Below are 20,502 nucleotides of genomic sequence, written 5' to 3' on the forward strand. Positions count from 1 at the left end.
CTCCTCTAATTCTAGCCTCTTAAGCAACCCTGATTTTAATCACTTGGTGGCCACACCTTCAGTTGCCCAGGCCCCAAGCTTTAGAATGCCCTCCCTACACCTCTCTGCCTCCACCTCGCTTTTCCCCTTTAAGACACTCTTTAAAACCAGCCTCTTTGACCAAGCTTTTGGTCATCTGATCCAATGTCTCCTTTAGTGGCATATTTTGTTTTATAATGCTCCTATGAAGTGCCTTGGGATGTTTTATTATGTTAAAGGTGCTATTATAACACAAGTTGTTGATTATGGGCAACCCCCAGCATTAATACTGGATAAACTTTATTTCAATTTTTTAAAACAACTTTTTCTCCTTATTAGCCACGTGCGTGCTTTTGGCTAGGGATGGTGCAAGTTGCTTCAACTCCACTTGTAGTGGATGTTAAAAGGATGAAACTTATGTTGTCGCCTCCCTGTCATCTACTACTTCTCTTATAAACAATCTGTGAGACACTTTGTCTTTTTTCAGTACCATAATGAGTAACATGATATATGGATATTGGGATAGTTTCCAACTGGTATTCCTTTACTTTTTCTGACTGGACAGCACTAAATCTGGGAGGCACTGGCATCCTCTTTCACCCCTGCAATGCCACTGGGGTGGCAGGTCAAGGATACGTGGGCTGCAAGTGACCAGTGGATTATACTAGGAGTATGACTTATAGTGTCAGTGTGAGCTGATAAATGTGCATTGTTGAGGAAGGTGTTTTTGGGAGAGGACAAGAGAAGCAAGAAAAAAAATTGCATTGTTATTGAATATGTGTGGGATAGTTTTATCAAATTATTATGTTTGATTTATATGTAGGTCTTGAAGCCAGCAAGACTGTGAAACTGGAGTCAAATGCTCAGTTGGGTTATTATTTCCGCGTCACCTGCAAGGAGGAGAAGGCTCTTCGTAACAATAAGAAATTTAACACCATCGATATCCAAAAGAATGGAGTCCGGTTCACTAACGGGTTAGAATTCTGTTTTTGACTTTTTGGTGTCATAGTCAGTAGTTAGGTTGGTTATTGTTGAAGCGTGTCGTACTGGATGGATATCCAAAGCTTCACTTTCCATCCCTGTTTTGGAAATATTGATACTGATTTGAAGGTTACATTGCATCAAGTCCAATATTTAGCATAAATTATTAGATATTCATAAACATGAATTTCTTTATAGTATTTTTAAAAACTTAATGAAAACTGGTTGGGAGCTTTATATATGAAAGTTGAACTTCTTTCAAAGAATTTATATACATTTCCTGTAATTTATTTGTGCTTAAACCCAGTTGACATATGGAAGGACTTTGCCCTAAGAATACTAGTCTTTAGTCAGGAATGTCAGTTTTATGTTGCATGACAAAGTGAAATTGTAACAGTTGCTCAGGTGCATTTTCCATGTTGGAGCTGAGCTGTCCAGACAGGTTCCCAGTTTGATTTTTGTCTTTGCTGCCTCTACTGGTCTTAGCCAGAGTTGCAGTTTGTGTACTTCAGTTGTCCTCACTACTCGTGGGCGATGAGAAGGAGAGGAATATGGGGAGGGGCAGAGAGCAGACCGCCTGGGCTCCTGCTCCTGATTGCTGATGTAGGTGAATGTGGGGGGGACATTGGTTTAGGGCGAGCTCAGCTGTGATTTCCAGATGCATTCTTCTTAGCTGTCCTCCATTTCTCCATATCCTTCAATATGTTTCACTATTGCCATGACTCAGTGGTCCATGGTGCTAGGCCCAACCATCTTCAACTGCTTCATCAGTGACCTTCCCTCATCATAAGGTTAGAAGTGGGGGTGTTCACTGTGCAATGTTCACCATTCGTGACTCCTCAGATAGTGAAGCAGTCCATGTCCATATGCAGCAAGACCTGGACAACAATCAGGTTGGGCTGCTAAGTGGCAAGTTACTTTCGTGCCACATAAGTGCCAGGCAAAGACCATCTCCAACGAGAGAGAATCCTCAGCTGCCCCTGCCTCCACTTGACAGTCTCTTTACTGCGGTCACTGCTTTGAGTGTGTTTTTCAATCCACTTTACGAAGTTTGAGGTTCTTGTAGCATTTGATGCTTAAACTGTGACTTTGTACAGAAGATTGCTTAACCTCACTGAACGCTAACCTCGCTGTGTCCTCAGTGCATTATCCTCCAGGCCTAATATCTTGATGTGCGCTCGTGTAAGCTGCTCTGCACTGGGAGCACAGAAATGGAATATTGTCCCAACCTCCTTTTTCTGCAGTGGTGCAGTGCGTGCCACACAGCCATCTGCTTTGAGCTTTGTTTGCCAAGTGCAAACACGCAACGTCCTTAGTGTGCACTGCTTAAATCAGAAACAAGAAGAGGCTGCTCAGCTACTGATACTGAATTTGTGAAACATGACTTCATAAATCTTCCCTCCTTGCAGTAAGCTGACCTCCTACAACGAGGACTACATGAAGAGTAGGGAGGAGTATGAAGAAGCTCAGAATGCAATCGTTAAAGAAATCATTAATATCTCTGCAGGTAAGATGTTCTGGAACAAATTGCTCTATATGTTTTTAACTTCAGATGAGACATTGAGTAGGCGTCTTGCTGATCTGTTCATTTGAATGTTCATGATAACATTCCATAATTTGGGAGAACTGTGGATAGTTATTCCTCCTGGTGTCTTGGTCAGCATTCGTCCTTCAAAGAACATCAAAAAAACACCCAGGTAAATTGCTGTTCGTCTGGCTGTTGGCATAAAATGGCTGTTATGGTTGCCTACACAGCAGTCACTGAATTGGTTCATTGTGTGCAGCACTTTTAGGATATTTTAACCCAATCAGGCATTCTATAAATAAATGCAAGTATTATTTATTTAGCGGCATTTACAAGTGTGGTTGGAGTAGGGTAGAATGGGTAATTTCTTAGAGCATTGGTAGTCTGGGAGACTATAGACTCGTCATTCAGTGTGATTCTTCGTGTCAACAGGCGTGGATCTATTGCAGTAGCAATCTTTGCTACCTGCCATGTTAGTGGAGTTACTGTTAAGCAGATTACCTTTAGGTGGGGAAGAAGAGGTGAAACTTTAGCGATGCCCAAGATGGATGGCCTTAGTTTTTAAGAAGGTTTAATTTTTAAAGGATAAAAATCAGACTTGAATTATATAGTGTCCTAATTATATTAATTTTGAGAGTGTGGTGCAGCTAAGCAGAAACCTCATAATACAATGAGCTGCTGTAAGAGTTGATGTCCACTATTAAAGTAAGAGTTTTAAGCTGCAGTGCTCCCTAGGCATCAATATAAACCCTGCCATAGGAAGCAAAAGCAGCCAGAAGAAAATTGAAGCAGTTTTGCTGTAGCTGGGATGTATGTTGCTTCCCCAGCCATGTGGGAAAATACTGGCATTGCAGAAAATAAATTGCTTGTGCAGTTTGTGTCTCTTTTTACAGTTGTGCTGCAGCGAGGGATATTCACGCTGGTGAATGGAACATTTTCTGTTTCAGGCACTTCGGGCTGAATCTTCCGCACTCTGAAAATATTCGGGCAACGGGACCATTGTTGGGTCCTAACCCTATTGGCTGCAGCAGCGTGACCTTCGGCGCGATCTTGTGGGGGATGGTCAATTGATAACCTGCTTCCAGGATCACTGTCCACTTGAGGACAACAAGCGGGCAGAGGAGTTAAAAGGGCCAGTCAGCACCCACAAAGTAAGGGTGGCCGGCAGCCTTGCGAGTGCAGCTACAATGATTGGGAGACCACGAGAGAGCTGTGTGAGGAAAGAGTGATAAGGATGAAGGCGCCACAAAGCTTTTCTTTAACCCAAACGCAGTCCGTGACAGTAATCTCCATGAGAGACTGCTGCAATGTCAGACCTGTGCCTACAGATGACTGTGGGCTTTCCATTTTTGGCAAGTAAAGGTCAGATTGCATGTAAATGTCAAGTCTTCCACCATACACTCGCCTCTTGTGAGCTGCTGAGTTATGCACATTGCAGGGGTCCAAGTCACCTCAGGAAACCCCTCTTTGACTACCTTAAGTGGCTTCCCGCCATGGCTGGGCAGATTGTTGTTGCTGCTCTGAATCCGCCTCCAATAAAAGTTCAAGGAGGCAGAAGCCCATCAGGGAGCCTGCCCGGCTTTTTTTTTTTGCCATTTTCTCAGTGCCCCCCAAATCGCCAAACCCATCTGTAAAGACAGAAAGGCAGATTATTATCTGAATGGTGATAGATTGGGAAAGGGGGAGGTGCAATGAGATCTGGGTGTCCTTGTACATCATTTGCCGAAAGCAAGCATTCAGGTGCAGCAAGCAGTTAGGAAGGCGAATGGAATGTTGGCCTTCATTGCAAGAGGATTTGAGTACAGGTGCAAGGATGTCTTACTGCAGTTATACAGGGCCTTGGTGAGTCCACATTTGGAATATTGTGTGCAGTTTTGGTCTCCTTATCTGAGGAAGGATGTTCTTTTCTTGGACGGAGTGCAAAGAAGATTTACTAGGCTGATTCCTGGGATGGTAGGATTGATGTATGATGAGAGATTGGGTTGACTAGGTCTATATTCACTAGAGTTTAGAAGAATGAGAGGAGATCTCATAGAAACCTATAAAATTTTAATGGAACTAGACAGGCTAGATGCAGGGAGGATGTTCTGGGAAGTCCAGAACCAGGGGTCACAGTCTCAGGATATGGGGTATGCCATTTAAAACCGAGATGAGGAGAAATTTCTTCACTCGGAGGGTGATGAACCTGTGGAATTCTCTACTGCAGAAGGCAGTGAAGGCCAAGTCATTAAATATATTCAAGAAGGAGATAGATATATTTCTTAATGCCAAAAGGATCAAGGAATATGGGGAGAAAGCGGGAACAAGGTACTGAATTACACGATCAGCCATGATCTTTTTTGAGTGGTGGAGCAGGCCCGAAAGGCCGAATGGCCTACTCCTGTTCCTATTTACTATGTTTCTACATGCTACAGGGAAAATTCCCCTCCCCACCCCCACAGTGTCAGCATTGAGCACTGCTAGGTCAGGTATAACACACGACAGATGGAAAGGAAAAGCTCCTGTTTGCTCTGTTCTCAGCAATATACCTCAGCCCCAACTTCAGCAAAGCACTCCATAACCAGGTGAACATAGAAAATAGGAGCAGGTGTAGGCCATTCGGCCCTTCGAGCCTGCTCCGCCATTCTTTATATTATATAAAGCCATTCCCGCTTTCGTCCGATACCCTTTGATCCCTTTAGACCCAAGAGCTATATCTAACTCCTTCTTGAAAACATACAATGTTTTGACCTCAACTGCTTTCTGTGGTAGCGAATTCCACAGGCTCACCTCTCTCTGGGTGAAGAAATTTCTCCTCATCTCCGTCCTGAAAGGTTTACCCTGTATCCTTAGACTATGACCCCTGGTTCTGGACTCCCCCACCATCGGGAACATCCTTCCTGCATCTACCTTGTCAAGTCCTGTTAGAATTTTATAGGTTTCTATGAGATCCCCCCCCTCACTCTTCTGAACTCCAGCGAATATAATCCTAACCGACTCAATCTCTCCTCATAGGTTAGTCCCGCCATCCCAGGAATCAGTCTGGTAAACCTTCACTGCACTCCCTCTATAGCAAGAACATCTTTCCTCCGATAAGGAGACCAAAACTGCATACAATATTCCAGGTGTGGCCTCACTAAGGCCCTGTATAATTGCAGCAAGACAGCCCTGCTCCTGTACTCGAATCCTCTCGCTATGAAGGCCAACATACCATTTGCCTTTTTTACCGCCTGTTGCACCTGCATGCTTGCCTTCAGTGACTTGTGTACGAGAACACCCAGGTCTTGTTGCATATTCCCCTCTTTCAGTTTATAGCCGTTTAGATAATCTGTTTTCCTGTTTTTGCTACCAAAGTGGATAATCTCACATTTATCCACATTATACTGCATCTGCCATGCATTTGCCCACTCACTCAACTTGTCCAAATCACCCTGAAGCCCCTCTGCATCCTCCTCACAACTCACCCTCCCACCCAGTTTTGTGTCATCTGCAAATGTGGAGATATTACATTTAGTTCCCTCATCTAAATCATTAATATAATGAACTAATGGATCCAAAAGCCAACAAATCCCTTGGACCTGATGGCCCATATCTTAGGTTTCTAAAAGAGATAGCTGCAGAGATAGTGGATGCACTGGTTGTGACCTTCCAAAATTGCCTAGATTCTAGAATGGTTCCAGTGGATAGGAAGGTAGCAAATGTAGCATTGCTAAAAAGGAGGGAGGGAGAGAGAAAACAGAACTACAGGCCCTTTAGCCTGATATTGGTCACTAGGAAAATGCTGTAATCTATTATTAAGGAGCTGTTAACCAGGCACTTGGCAAATCCTAATATGATTAGGAAGAGCCAACATGGTTTAAGAAAGGGAAATTTGGCAAATTTATTCAGACTTTTCTTTTGAGGATTTATCTAGTAGGGTGGATAAAGGGGAGCCAGTAGAGGTGGTACATTCGGATTTCCAAAAGGTGTTTGACAAAGTGCTACAGAAAAGGTTATTACACAACATAAGGGCTCATGGAGTTGGGGTAATATATTAGCGTGGATAGAGGATTGGTTAACAGGCAGAGAGTAGGGATAAATGGGGCATTTTCAAGTTGGCAGGCTGTCACTTTTTTAAAAATTCATTCATGGGGTATGGGCGTTGCTGTCTAGGCCAGCTTTTGTTGCCCATCCCTAATTGCCCTTGAGAAGGTGGTGATGAGCCGCTGCCTTGAACTGCTGCAGTCCTTGGGGTATAGGTACACCCACAGTGCTGTTTAGGAAGGGAGTTCCAGAATTTTGACCCAGTGACACTGTAGGAATGGTGATATAGTTCCAAGTGAGGATGGTGTGTGGCTTGGAGGGAAACTTGCAGGTGGCAGTGTTCCCATGCATTTGCTGCCCTTGTCTTTCTAGGTGATCGAGGTGAGGTTTGGAAAGTGCTATCGAAAGAGACTTGGTGAGTTCCTGCAATGCATCTTGTAGATGGTACTGCGCTGCCACTGTGCGTCAGCGGTGAAGGGAGTGAATCATGAAGGTGTTGGATGGAGTGCTAATCAAGTGGGCTGCTTTATCCTGGATCTTCTTGAATGTTGGAGCTGCATCCATCCAGGCAAGTGGGGAGTATTCTATCACACTCCTGACTTGTGCCTTGCAGATGGTGGACAGTCATTGAGTGAGGAGGTGATTTACTCGCCGCAGACTTCCCATCCTGCTCTTGTAGCCACAGTATTTATGTGGCTGGTCCAATTCAGTTCCTGGTGAGTGGTTAGCCCCAGGATGTTGATAGTGGGGAATTCAGCGATTGTAATGCCAGTGAACATTGAGGGGAGATGGTTAGATTCTCTCTTGTTTGAGATCATCATAGCCTGGCACTTGTGTGGCGCGAATGTAACTTGCCACTTATCAGCCCAAGCCTGGATGTTGTCCAAGTCTTGCTGCACATGGACATGGGCTGCTTCAGTATCTGAGGAGTTGCGAATGGTGCTGAACATAGTGCAATCATCATCAAACATCCCCACTTCTGACCTTATGATGGAGGGAAGATCATTGATGAAGCAGCTGAAGGTGGTTGGACCTAGGACACTACCCTGAGGAACTCCTGCAATGATGTTCTGGGACTGAGATGATTGACCTCCAACAATGACAACCATTTTCCTTTGCACTAGATATGATTCTAACCAGTGGAGAGTTTTCCCCCTGATTCCATTGACTAGTTTTGCTGGGGCTCCTTGAATCCATACTCAGTCAAATGCTGCTTTGATGTCAAGGGCAGTCACTCTCACCTCACCTCTGGAGTTCAGCTCTTTTGTCCATGTTTGGACAAAGGTTGTAATGAGGACAGGGGCCGAGTGGCCCTGGCGGAACCCAAACTGAGCGTCAGTGAGCAGGTGCTGCTTAATAGTGCTGTCAATGACCTCGTCCATCACTCTGCTGATGATCTATAGTAGACTGCTGGAGCGGTAATTGGCTGGGTTGGATTTGTCCTGCTTTTTTGCACAGGGCATTCTTGGGCAGTTTTTCACTTTGCCAGGTAGCTGCCAGTGTTGTCGCTGTACTGGAACATCTTGGCTAGGGGCGTGGCCAGTTCTTGAGCACCGGTCTTCAGTACAGTTGCCGGAATGTTGTCAGGGTCCATAGCCTTTGCAGTATTCAGTGCCTCCAGCCGTTTCTTGATATCACATGGCGTGAATTGGATCGGCTGAAGACTGGCATCTGCGATGCTGGGGACCTCAGGAGGAGGCTGAGATAGATCATCCACTCGGCACTTCTGGCTAAAGATTGATGCAAATGTGTCAGCCTTGTGTTTTGCACTGATAAGCTGGGCTCCCCCATCATTGAGGATGGGGATATTTGTGGAGCCTCCTCCTGTTAGTTGTTTAATTGCCCACCACTATTTAGGACTGGATGTGGCAGGACTACAGACTTCGGATCTGACCTGTTGGTTGTGGGATCGCTTAGCCCTGTCTATCGCATGCTGTTTCCGCTATTTGGCATGCAAGTAGTCCTGGGTGATGCCTAATTTTTAGGTATGCCTGGTGCTGCTCCTGGCACGTCCTCCTGCAGTCTTCATTGAACCAGGGTTGATCCCCCAGCTTGATGGTAATGGTAGAGTGGGGGATATGCCGGGCAATGGAGGTTACAGATTGTGGTCATGTGCAATTCTGCTGCTGCTGATGGCCCACAGCGCTTCATGGATGTCCAGTTTGGAGTTGCTGGAGGTTGAATAATTGGGTCGCTATTCTCTGGAATTTAGAAGGATGAGAGGTGATCTCATTGAGATGTATAAGATTCTGAGTGTCTTGACAAGGTAGATGCTGAGAGGTTCCCTCCCTGCCCCCACCACACGCGAGTTGGAAAGTCTAAAATTAGGGAGCATAGTCTCAGGATAAGGGGTCATCATTTAGGATTGAGATGAGAAATTTCTTCACTCATAGGGTTGTGAATGTTTGGAATTCTGTGTCCCAGAGGGTTGTGGATGCTCAGTCGTTGAGTATCTTCAAGGCCGACATAGATCTTTGAACTTTAGGGGAATTCAGAGATATGGGGATTGGGTGGAAAAGCGGAATTGAGGTCAAAGGTCAGCAGTGATCTTAATGAATGACAGAGTACGCTTGAGGGGCTGTAAGGCCTACACGTGCTCCTATTTTTTGATCTTATGCTTCCACTGAATGGGATTGTAATTGTTGCCTATTAAGAAGCATCTTTTGCTGTGGGTCCATGCCTGCTTGGAGCTGGATGGAAGCTGCATGGCCATTTCATATGGGACCCTTGTAGCCAACAGAGAGAGGAGTTTTTTTTTATCCCATTGGTCTAAGCTGGATTTGATCCCAGAGATGGAAGACTTACTGCACCACACAGTTCCTTGTAGTTTTTAATTCATTTTTGGGAGCTGTAGAAGTTGCCGTGCAATACAGCAGTGAGGCCGGGAGCTGGCGCAGGGAAGCCTCTTCAGGAAGTGGTTGTCCATTTATAACTCAGTATTAATCTATCAAATTTGATCCATTTTAATTAGATAATGGGCTTTGAGCCTCTAGCTAGTAATTGATCTCTAGATTTTTATGTCTGGATGATGTGTGTCTGGTAGATTAATTTTCCCATTCAAGGTACAAATAAGATGCTGTAAATGATACTTATCTTCTAGTACCACTATGTAATTAGAGCAGTGCACAGCATTTTGATATGCTCCCACCTTTTACTGTAGCATTGTGGGTTATTGGCAGGGACTTGTTGAAATTATGTTGTATTTCCTCAAGAGTTTGAACATCATTAAATTGCAGATAATGCCCAGCTTTATGCCAGCTTCAATTTTGATGGCAGTTAGTATGATCTTAAAAAAAAAATCAAAGCATGTTCATTATAGTTAACTGCAAAAAATGTCGTCAGAGACTGAGGGAGGCTGTTGTGATGGTGTCATTGTAGATTAACGTTGAGTTATTCACTGGTAGGCACAATCAAACGATTTCATTTTTCAAGCAGAATTATGAAAATTTTAAGTGCCTACACATAATTTAATATCCAATTCTTTATGAAGTAATCTCTGAGCTTGCTAACAGTGGGCATGCATGCGTGATGATAATTTGGGAGAATCTGCCTCCTAATGTGTTGATATAAATTCAGCGCAACGGAACAGTCAGACAGCACCTGTGAATGAGTCTCCCAGGCTGTCTGGGTTCGGTTGAACTGGTGTGAATTTCTTTGAAAAACTTTTTTTTTTTTTTATTTGTGCCTAATAAATATTTTATGGTTTTAATGGAAAATGTTTTTTTCAGAGAAAACTTTACTGTGGTTATATTCTAAAAGTGTGAGAAGTCATTGTGAAAGCATTATTAACTAAAATCGTGGGAATGGATTGCTGGTATTATTTGAGAAACCAATAATTTATTATTTCACCTTTGATTTAAGAGGTGTTTCCTGTCCCATTATCTTAAGTCAGTCATTCCTAGTAGAATGTTTGTTTGGGAGCTCAAGTTTCACTGATAATCGCAGATGGAGTGTCTGCTAAAGGACATGGATCCTAGAATGAATGTTGAGTATTGCACTTTAAAAAAAAAAAAAAATATTTATAGGTTTACTATTAAGGCATGGTTGGAACACTTTGTTCAGCTGTAATAGTGGTTTCCTGATCTGTCTTGGAGAGAGATACTTTTTAGTTTCTGCTTTAAAAAATCTAAATGTAATTTACAGCTCTACTGCATTCACACTTTGTAGCTTAGCAGTGCTCATCCCTGGCTGTTAAACTCAGCCTCTATTAAATTACTTTCCTTTTTGGAGGGGAAAGAAATTGTTTGTCAGCCATTATCAGTATTAAGTGTTCCCAAGTCAGGTATAAAATTGAATAGTTACAGAGCAAAGTTCCTTCTATTCTGCCGCAATAATATGTTGTACCTACAACCTTACTAGAGCTCGCCTTACTGGGCAATTGGACAATTTCCCTTCACACATCTGCCTGCCTTATTGCCTTTGAGTAAGAATGCCAATTGGTGCTGAATTAGGGATATTGCCTGTTGAGAGCTGGATTGAGACTGCTATCACTTAATTTCACTGAAGATCCTGAGAGCTATCAAAGGGAGAAAACTTTCATGTCCTCAGCATGGGCTGGATTCACATCCAGGTGCCCGAGGTGAAAGGAGTGTGCCAGCCAGTCCCTTATTCAGTTACTAAAACGTTGCAAATGATTATAAAATAATAAATTGATCGCTGTGGAATTTAAAACTCCTACAAGCAGATCCTTATCTACTTTGAACTATGGTAGCAGCATTTTAACATCAGGAATAATTCTGGCCAATTCAGATATCCATTGCTTGTCTGTTCATTTTAAACTATTGCAATAGTACGGGGGTTGGGGGAGGGGTGTGAAACCACATTTAAGTCAGTACCACCCTTAATCCATCATCTTTGCTTACTCATTACCCTGTGATGGACATCAACCATCAGTACTTCACCCGAAAATACATCCCAAAATTCTCGCTCCGGCTGCAACCCAACTTTGGATTGGCAGTGTCGAACAGTGCTGCTAGTTGTTGTTCTGCAGGTCAAGTGAACATAGTATGAGCATTGCAACTGCATCGTTTGCGTTTTACTAAAAACTTCCCACTGCCCCCACCTGGAAGAAACCAGGCAGGGGACGTAGTATAAAAAGTGTCCATTACCCCTCGTCTGTTATCCCTCACCAATCCTGTTTCTTCCCTGTCATGTCATCATATTAACCTGCTGTTTTGAGGAGGTAAGAAAGAAGTGGGATTCCGTTTTAAACATGTCACTGGACTAGTAACCCAGAGTATTGCTCTTGGGGATAGGAGTTCGAATCTCACCACGGCAGAAGGTGGAATTTGAATTCAATTAATAAATCTGGAATTAAAAAGCTAGTCCACTGATTGTAAAATCATTGTCGATTCTTGTAAAAACACCCATCTGGTTCACAATGTCCTCTAGAGAGGGAAATCTGCCATCCTTACCTGTTCTGGCCTACATGTGACTACAGACCCACAGCAATGTGGTTGACTCTGAAATGCCCTCTGAAATGGCCTAGCAAGCCACTCAGTTGTGCCAAACCACTACAAAGTCAATGAGGAATGAAATCGGACGGACCACCCGGCACCAGAAATTACAACAGCCACCCCAGCCCTGTTGACCCTGCAACGTCCTCCTTGCTAACATCTCCCTAACAGCACACGGACTGCAACAGTTCAAGAAGTCGGCTCACCACCATCTTCTCGAGCAATTAGGGATGGGCAATAAATGCTGGTCTTGCCAGTGACACTCCCATCTCCATGAATGAATAAAAAAAAAACTTGAGCAGAGGGCAGGCATCCGTGTTAGGTTCCCCATGAGGCAAAATATGACAGGAACCAAATCTTGGGCCAGAAGAGCCCCAGCAGATAAGTTTAAAATTTACTCTTCAGGTTTTCCTTTTGGGCAGGAGTGCTACCTCCCCCAAAGACTGTCATTCTGACTGGCTGAAAGGGTAATAATAGGGGTTTTCAACTTCCCTAATATCAACTGGGATAGTCTTAGTACAAAAGGCTTAAAGGGGGCAGAATTCTTAAAATGCATACAGGAGAGCTTTTTAAGCCAGTACGTAGAAAGTCCTACAAGAGAAGGAGCAGTACTGGACCTAATCCTAGGGAATGAAGCTGGACAAGTGGTAGAAGTGTTAGTGGGGGAGCATTTTGGGGATAGTGACCATAACTCTGTAAGGTTTAAGGTAGTTATGGAAAAGGACAAAGACGGACCGGAAATAAAGATACTGAATTGGGGGAAGGCTGATTTCAGTATGATAAAACAGGATCTGGCCAAAGTGGACTGGGAGCAGACACTTGTAGGAAAGTCTACATCAGACCAGTGGGAGTCATTCAAAGAGGAAATAGTGAGAGTTCAGAGCCAACATGTACCGGTTAAGGTGAAGGGTAGGACCAACAAGTCCAGGGAACCCTGGATATCAAGGGATATAGAGGATTGCATCAGGAAAAAAAAGGAGACTTCTGGCAGATTCAGAGCACTGAAAACAGCGGAGGCCCCAGAGGAGTATCGAAAGTGTAGGGGGAAGCACTTAAAAAGTAATTAGGAGAGCAAAGAGAGGACATGAAAAAACACTGGCGGGCAAGATAAAGGAAAATCGTAAGGCATTTTATAAGCATATTAAGGGCAAGAGGATAAGCAGGGAAAGAATAGGGCCCATTAGAGACCAAAGTGGCAATCTGTGGAGCCGGAGGATATAGGTGAGGTTTTAAATGATTACTTTTCATCTATGTCTGCAATAGAGAAGGGCGATGTAGGTGTAGAGATCAGGGAGGGGGATTGTGATATACTTGAACATATTAGTATTGAAAGGGAGGAAGTATTAGATATTTAAGCGGGCTTAAAAGTGGATAAACCCCAGGCCCAGATGAGATGTATCCCAGGCTGCTATGCGAGGCAAGGGAGGAGATAGCAGGGGCACTCGCACACATTTTCTAATCCTCTCTGGCCACGGGAGAGGTACTAGAGGACTGGAGGACAGCGAATGTGGTACCATTATTCAAGAAGGTTAGCAGGGATAAACCAGGTAATTACAGGCCGGTGAGTCTAACAGCAGTGGTTGGGAAACTATTGAAAAAAATTCTGAGGGATAGGATTAATCTCCACTTGGAGAGGCCGGGGTTAATGAGGGATAGTCAGTATGACTTTGTCAGGGGCAGATTGTATCTAACTAACTTGATTGAATTTTTCGAGGAGGTGACTAGATGTGTAGATGCGGGTAAAGCAGTTGATGTAGTCTACATGGACTTCAGTAAGGCTTTTGATAAGGTCCCACATGTGAGATTGGTTAAGAAGGTAGAGTCCATGGGATCTAGGGCAATTTGGAAAATTGGATCCAAAATTGGCTTAGTGACAGGAGGCAGAGGGTGATGGTCGAGGGTTGTTTCTGCGAGTGGAAGCCTGTGAGCAGTGGTGTACCGCAGGGATCGGTACTGGGACCCTTGCTGTTTGTAGTGTACATTAATGATTTAGACGTGAATATAGGAGGTATGATCAGTAAGTTTATGGATGACACGAAAATTGGTGGTGTCGTAAATAGAGAGGAGGAAAGCCTTAGATTACAGGACGATATAGATGGGCTGGTACGATGGGCGGAGCAGTGGCAAATGGAATTTAATCCTGAGAAGTGTGAGGTGATGCATTTTGGGAGGACTAACAAGGCAAGGGAATATACAGTGGATGGTAGGATCCTAGGAAGTACAGAAGGTCAGAGAGACCTTGGTGTACTCGTCCATAGATCACTGAAGGCAGCAGCGCAGGTAGATAAGGTGGTTAAGAAGACATATGGGATATTTGCCTTTATTAGCTGAGGCATAGAATATAAGAACAGGGAGGTTATGATGGAGCTGTATAAAATGCTAGTTAGGCCACAGCTGGAGTACTGTGTACAGTTCTGGGCACCACACTATAGGAAGGATGTTATTTGCACTGGAGAGGGTGCAGAGAAGATTCACCAGGATGTTGCCTGGGCTGGAGCGTTTCAGCTATGAAGAGAGACTGAAAAGGCTAGGGTTGGTTTCCTTGGAGCAGAGAAGGCTGAGGGGGAACATGATTGAGGTATACAAAATTATGAGGGGCATTGATAGATTAGATAGGAAGAAATTTTTCCCCTTAGCGGAGGGGTCAATAACCAGGGGGCATAGATTTAAGGTAAGGGGCAGGAGGTTTAGAGGGGATTTGAGGAAAAAAAGTTTCACCCAGAGAGTGGTTGGAATCTGGAACGCACTGCCTGAAGAGGTGGTAGAGGCAGGAACCATCACAACATTTAAGAAGTATTTAGATGAGCACTTGAAATGCCATAGCATACAAGGCTAAGGGCCACGTGCTGGAAAATGGGATTAGATTAGGTAGGTGCTTGATGGCCGGCACAGACATGATGGGCCGAAGGGCCTGTTTCTGTGCTGTATGACTCTGACACAGTATTTTATTAATTGAGGCCCTGTTGTTAAGATCGGCAGGGCCTCCATGTCCACCGTCTTGCCAGGTTTTTGATGCGCTTCCCCACAGCCTTTCCACCTCCCCATTAATCTCAGGGCCCAGATACCTACAGTTCCTTTGCGCCTCAATGACGACACCAGTGTCTGATGTTTTACAATAAAGAGTCTCTTTTCCTACACTTGCAGGATATGTGGAACCTCAGCAGACTCTAAATGATGTGATTGCTCAACTGGATGCAGTAGTTAGTTTTGCCCATGTAGCCAATGGAGCGCCTGTGCCGTATGTGCGGCCTGTGATCCTCGAGAAGGGCCATGGTCGGATTATCCTGAAGGCTTCCAGGCATCCTTGCATCGAGGTCCAGGATGACATCGCCTTCATACCCAACGATGTTGCTTTTGAGAAAGATAAGCAAATGTTCCATATAATAACAGGTAAGTGTTGGTACTTTTACTGGTGAAATTATTAATTTAAAGATACGATGAGAATTTAATTATCATTTAACATAGAGATTTTTGATGGGGGTGTGAAGAGAGGAGGAGGCACATATTTCCCTACTTTGGTCATTTTTTAATATTTGAGGGTTTTTCTTGATTGTTCAATGGTAGCTGTCCTAATAAAATGGATCAGTAACAACGTGTGCAAATATTTTAATATCCTGCTGTTCAGTAAGGTTTATAAAGGATTGAAACTCCTGCAGAATGCTTGTGCAGCAATTCCCAGATTGCGGGTGGGACACTTGAAGTTATTGGGGGTGGTAACATCAGCAGAATAAGCTGGCCAAAATTAACAAGTATGAGGGCCACTGGTACAGACTCGTATTCTTCTTTGGCCTCCTTGTCTCGAGAGACAATGGGTAAGCGCCTGGAGGTGGTCAGTGGTTTGTGAAGCAGCACCTGGAGTGGCTATAAAGGCCAACTCTAGAGTGACAAACTCTTCCACAGGTGCTGCAGATAAAATTTGTTGTCGGGGCTGTTACACAGTTGGCTCTCTCCTTGCACTTCTGTCTTTTTTCCTGCCAACTGCTAAGTCTCTTCGACTCGCCACGCTTTAGCCCCGCCTTTATGGTTGCCCGCGATCGCTGGCGACTGACTCCCATGACTTGTGATCAGTGTCACAGGACTTCATGCCGCGTTTGCAGACATCTTTAAAGCGGAGACAAGGACGGGCGGTGGGTCTGATACCAGTGACGAGCTCGCTGTACAATGTGTCCTTGGGGATCCTGCCATCTTCCATGCGGCTCACATGGCCAAACCATCTCAGGCGCCGTTGGCTTAGTGGGGTGTATATGCTGGAGATGTTGGCCGCCTCGAGGACTTCTGTGTTGGAGATACGGTCCTGCCACCTGATGCCAAGGATTCTCCGGAGGCAGCGAAGATGGAATGAATTGAGACGTCGCTCTTGGCTGACGTACGTTGTCCAGGCCTTGCTGTCGTAGAGCAAGGTACTGAGGACACAGGCTTGATACACTTGGACTTTTGTGTTCTGTGTCAGTGCGCCATTTACCCATACTCTCTTGGCCAGTCTGGACATATCAGAGGAAGCCTTCCCCATGCACTTGTTGAATTCTGCATCGAGAAACAGGTTACTGGTGATAGTTGAGCCTAGGTAGGTGAACGCTTGAACCACGTCCAGAGTGTGGTTGCCGATATTTATGGATGTGGCATTTCTGACGTCCTATCCCATGATGTTCATTTTCTTGAGGCTGATGGTTAGGCCAAATTCGGTACAGGCAGCCGCAAACCTGTCGATGAGTCTCTGCAGGCACTCTTCAGTGTGAGATGTTAATGCAGCATCGTCAGCAAAGAGGAGTTCCCTGATGAGGACTTTCTGAACTTTGGTCTTCGCTCTTAGACGGGCAAGGTTGAACAACCTGCCACCTGATCTTGTGTGGGGGAAAATTCCTTCTTCTGAAGACTTGAATGCATGTGAGAGCAGCAGGGAGAAAAAGATCCCAAACAGTGTCGGTGCGAGAACACAGCCCTGTTTCACGCCACTCAGGATAGGAAAGGGGTCTGATGAGGCGCCGCTATGCTGAATTGTGCCTTTCATATTGTCATGGAATGAGGTGATGATGCTTAGTAGCTTTGGTGGGCATCCAATCTTTTCTAGTAGTTTGAAGAGACCACGTCTGCTGACTAGGTCAAAGGCTTTGGTGAGATCAATGAAAGCAACTTAGAGGGGCATCTGTTGTTCACTGCATTTCTCCTGTAGCTGGCGAAGGGAGAACAGCATGTCAATGGCGGATCTCTCTGCTTGAAAGCGGTACTGTGCCTCAGGGTAGACACGCTCAGCCAGCTTCTGGAGCCTGTTTAAAGTGACTCGAGCAAAGACGTTCCCCACTATGCTGAGCAGTGAGATTCCACGGTAATTGTTGCAGTCACCGCGGTCACCCTTGTTCTTATAGAAGGTGATGATATTGGCATCGCGCATGTCCTGTGGTACTGCTCCCTCGTCCCAGCATAGGCAAAGCAGTTCATACAGTGCTGAAAGTATAGCAGGCTTGGCAATCTTGATGATTTCAGGGGTAATGCCATCCTTCCCAGGGGCTTTTCCACTGGCTAGAGAATCAATGGCATCACTGAGTTCCGATTTTGTTGGCTGTACGTCCAGCTCATCCATGACTGGCAGAGACTGGGATGCATTGAGGGCGGTCTCAGTGACGACATTTTCCCTGGAGTACAGTTCTAGGTAGTGTTCCATTTGCTTGCGTTGGTCAGTGATTGTGTCCCCTGATTTAGATTTGAGGGGGGCAGTCTTCTTGATGGTTGGCCCAAAAGCTCTCTTAACGCCATCATACATTCCTCTGATATTTCTGGTGTCAGAGGCCAGCTGAATATGACTGCATAGGTGTTGCCAGTAGTCATTTGCGCAGCGCCTGGCTGTTCTTTGTGCAGCGCTTCTGGCTGCTTTAAGAGCTACGGTTGTTAACTCGCTGGGGGCTTTCTTGTCGTTCAGCAATGCAATGCGTTTAGCGGCTATGACAGGTTCCAGCTCTTTAAAGTGAGATTGAAACCAGAAACAGATGCCCCTCTAAGTTGCTGTCGCACATTTGCCATAGACTCATATGCTATACAGTATAGCCAAAGGTTATGTTTTATGTGTTGACCGTAGCTTACCTTGGGGTTTTATGACTCCTTGTCATGCTCACGCAAGGAGTCAATTATGAACTATAAAAATGAACTGCTGAATTAACCTCCCAAAAATGGAGTAAGGGGCCAGGTGATCTTTCCTGTACTTCGAATGTACATTGTGACTGCTGAAGACTGAACCCATGGTCATGTCTGGAACAGCCTTGAAGAAAGCATTAGAAATGTTAATGGCCCCATTCAATGTTAATGGCTACCTTTTTCAACTAGTTGGACTAACGATGACGTTTGCAGACCTCGAGTCTCCAGACTCAACCTCAAGATGATAGGTGTGATCAAACACCACTTTATCAAGATGAGCAACATTCAAACACCATTGTCTAACAATGGCCACACTTTCAGTGAAATTGTATGAAACACCAGGGGAGAGCAACTTTGATCACATGACCGAAACCAAGCCTGATGAGGTTTTTTTTTTAAAAAAAGAGACTTTTCTGTGCAGAAAGGCGGAGGCTGAAAGAGATCTGTTCCAGCCAAGGCGCCCACCTTGCCGAATACCAACTTTAAAACCACCTAGAGACAGAGACGCAAAGGTGACCTTTGAAAACTCCCCATCTGAGAGATTGAAACAGAATCTTCGCCATCAGACTGTAACTGAGATTTAACCAAAGAAGTCTGCAGCAAAGCATCCATCCACCTGAAACTGTCCAAAGTTGACTTTAGGGAACCAGAAAAAAAGGAAGAACAGGCCTGCATCACTTAAATCTTCCTCCCAGGAAAACAAAGTTTCACAACGAACTCTTTTTTTTAAAAAAAACAGATCTAAATGCATGCTATCTTTTAATTTCTGTCTTGTGTGTGGGTGAAGTTATGAATTTTCAGGTTTTGTTAAATAAACATTCATTCTTGAAATCTACAAGAAAACCAATCATTTGTCTGTTTATTGACAATTAAAATGCTGTAGGGTTCAAACACAATTCTGCTAAAAACACTGTCTGCAGTCAGTTGAGAGAAGAAGAGGGAAACCACATCTATTATTTCCTACCTGTCCGTAAAATTTTAATTTAAATAGTGGATGCTGGACCTTCCAGAGCTGAGCATTTGTATGAGTGCACCCTCTTCGAATAATGCCAGTTTTTTTTTTCTCCATTTTAAGAAAATAATGTGCTGGAAACAAAATTTGATTTTACTTTATTGGATGACACCTGACTATAGTCATGGGATCAACTCGCTGTCATCTGCACTCATTAATATAAAGCAGCATGAACCTCAGGGAACAGACGGCAGCAGAGAACCAGGAAAATGCAGGTCTATAAATCTGTTGGGTTAAAGGCTGCTGTTTCAGTGAAGTAAATGTAAAGGAGATAATCTAACACCAAAAGCATACTATAGAGGGAGAGCACGGAGGAAGTTTGTGACCTGCAGTCAAGAAGAATGCCCAGTCATTCATAAGCATCCATGTGCCTGGCTTAATTCAAGAATCATTGAACATGCTCAAACTGAGCACTCCCCTAACCTAAACCACAGAACATTGTTTCCTACCATTCTTTTTGGTGCACATTCTCCTTGAAGTGGCAAAATTTTGTGACTCCTGCTTCATGTTTCCATGTGCACAATATGAGTTGCCATATTTAGGTCACAGTTTTGAATTCATAACTCCTCTCTACTTGTGGAGAGGCAGGGAACTCGCTGGAGTGGCTCTGCAAAGAATGGTCAAAGATTGTCTGACCTCCTGGAGCTGCTTGTCATAGTCATTTACACTAAGAAGGAGGCCATTTGGCCCATTGAGTCCATGCCAGCTCTTCATGGAGCTCGAACTGTTTCCTTCAAGTGGTCATCCAATTTCCTTTTGAGGTCATTGATTGTCTTCGCTTCTACCACCCTTGTGAGCAGCGAGTTCCAAGTTATTACCATCTGCTGTGTAAAAAAAAAAAAAGTTCTTCCTCATATTCCCCCTGCATCTCTTGGCCAAAACCTTCAATCTGTGTCCCCTAGTCCTTGGATCATTAGTTAATGGGAACAGTTTTCCTTTGTCTAACTTATCTAAACCTGCCATAATCTTGTACATTTCTATCCCCCCTCAATCTCCTTTGTTCTAAGGAGAACAACCTAGTTTGTCTGAAAGATTGACTGGCAATCCTTTCCAATGAATTGTAAGGGCTATGCGACTTGTACTGGAGATGTGTGATTGGAAGAAGACTGTTGATTTAGGGAGTTTTAATGGTTGTGTAGCTACTGAAGGTTCCTGCTAAACAGCTCAAAACATAGCTGTTTACTGTACAAACACCACTGTTCCACAAAGATGCTTTAACAACCATCAGCAGTGAGCTTTTAAGAGAAAATCTCTGAAGAGAGGCTCGGCAAAAAAAAGTTCCATGTTTAAAGAAAAATGTAGAAAGAATGGGGTGTGACTCTGCAGTGGGGGTTGGGTTCATCAAACAAAGTAGGAACCTCCTCCCTAATGGCAATGATTAC

The 20,502-nt window shown here is 44.3% G+C and overlaps 1 protein-coding gene across 1 annotated transcript in view; it reads left to right on the forward strand.

The window, feature by feature from the left end:
- msh2 (mutS homolog 2 (E. coli)) overlaps positions 1–20,502 on the forward strand; it is a 73,714-nt gene that overhangs the window by 39,385 nt on the left and 13,827 nt on the right. Inside the window, exons 10-12 of the mRNA XM_068045228.1 lie at positions 842–992; positions 2,409–2,506; positions 15,127–15,372. Coding sequence (XP_067901329.1) covers positions 842–992; positions 2,409–2,506; positions 15,127–15,372 — 495 coding nt within the window. The remainder of the gene's footprint in view (positions 1–841; positions 993–2,408; positions 2,507–15,126; positions 15,373–20,502) is intronic.

Source organism: Heterodontus francisci, chromosome 13 (genome assembly GCF_036365525.1).
Source record: "Heterodontus francisci isolate sHetFra1 chromosome 13, sHetFra1.hap1, whole genome shotgun sequence".
In the NCBI taxonomy this organism is placed as follows: Eukaryota; Metazoa; Chordata; class Chondrichthyes; order Heterodontiformes; family Heterodontidae; genus Heterodontus; species Heterodontus francisci.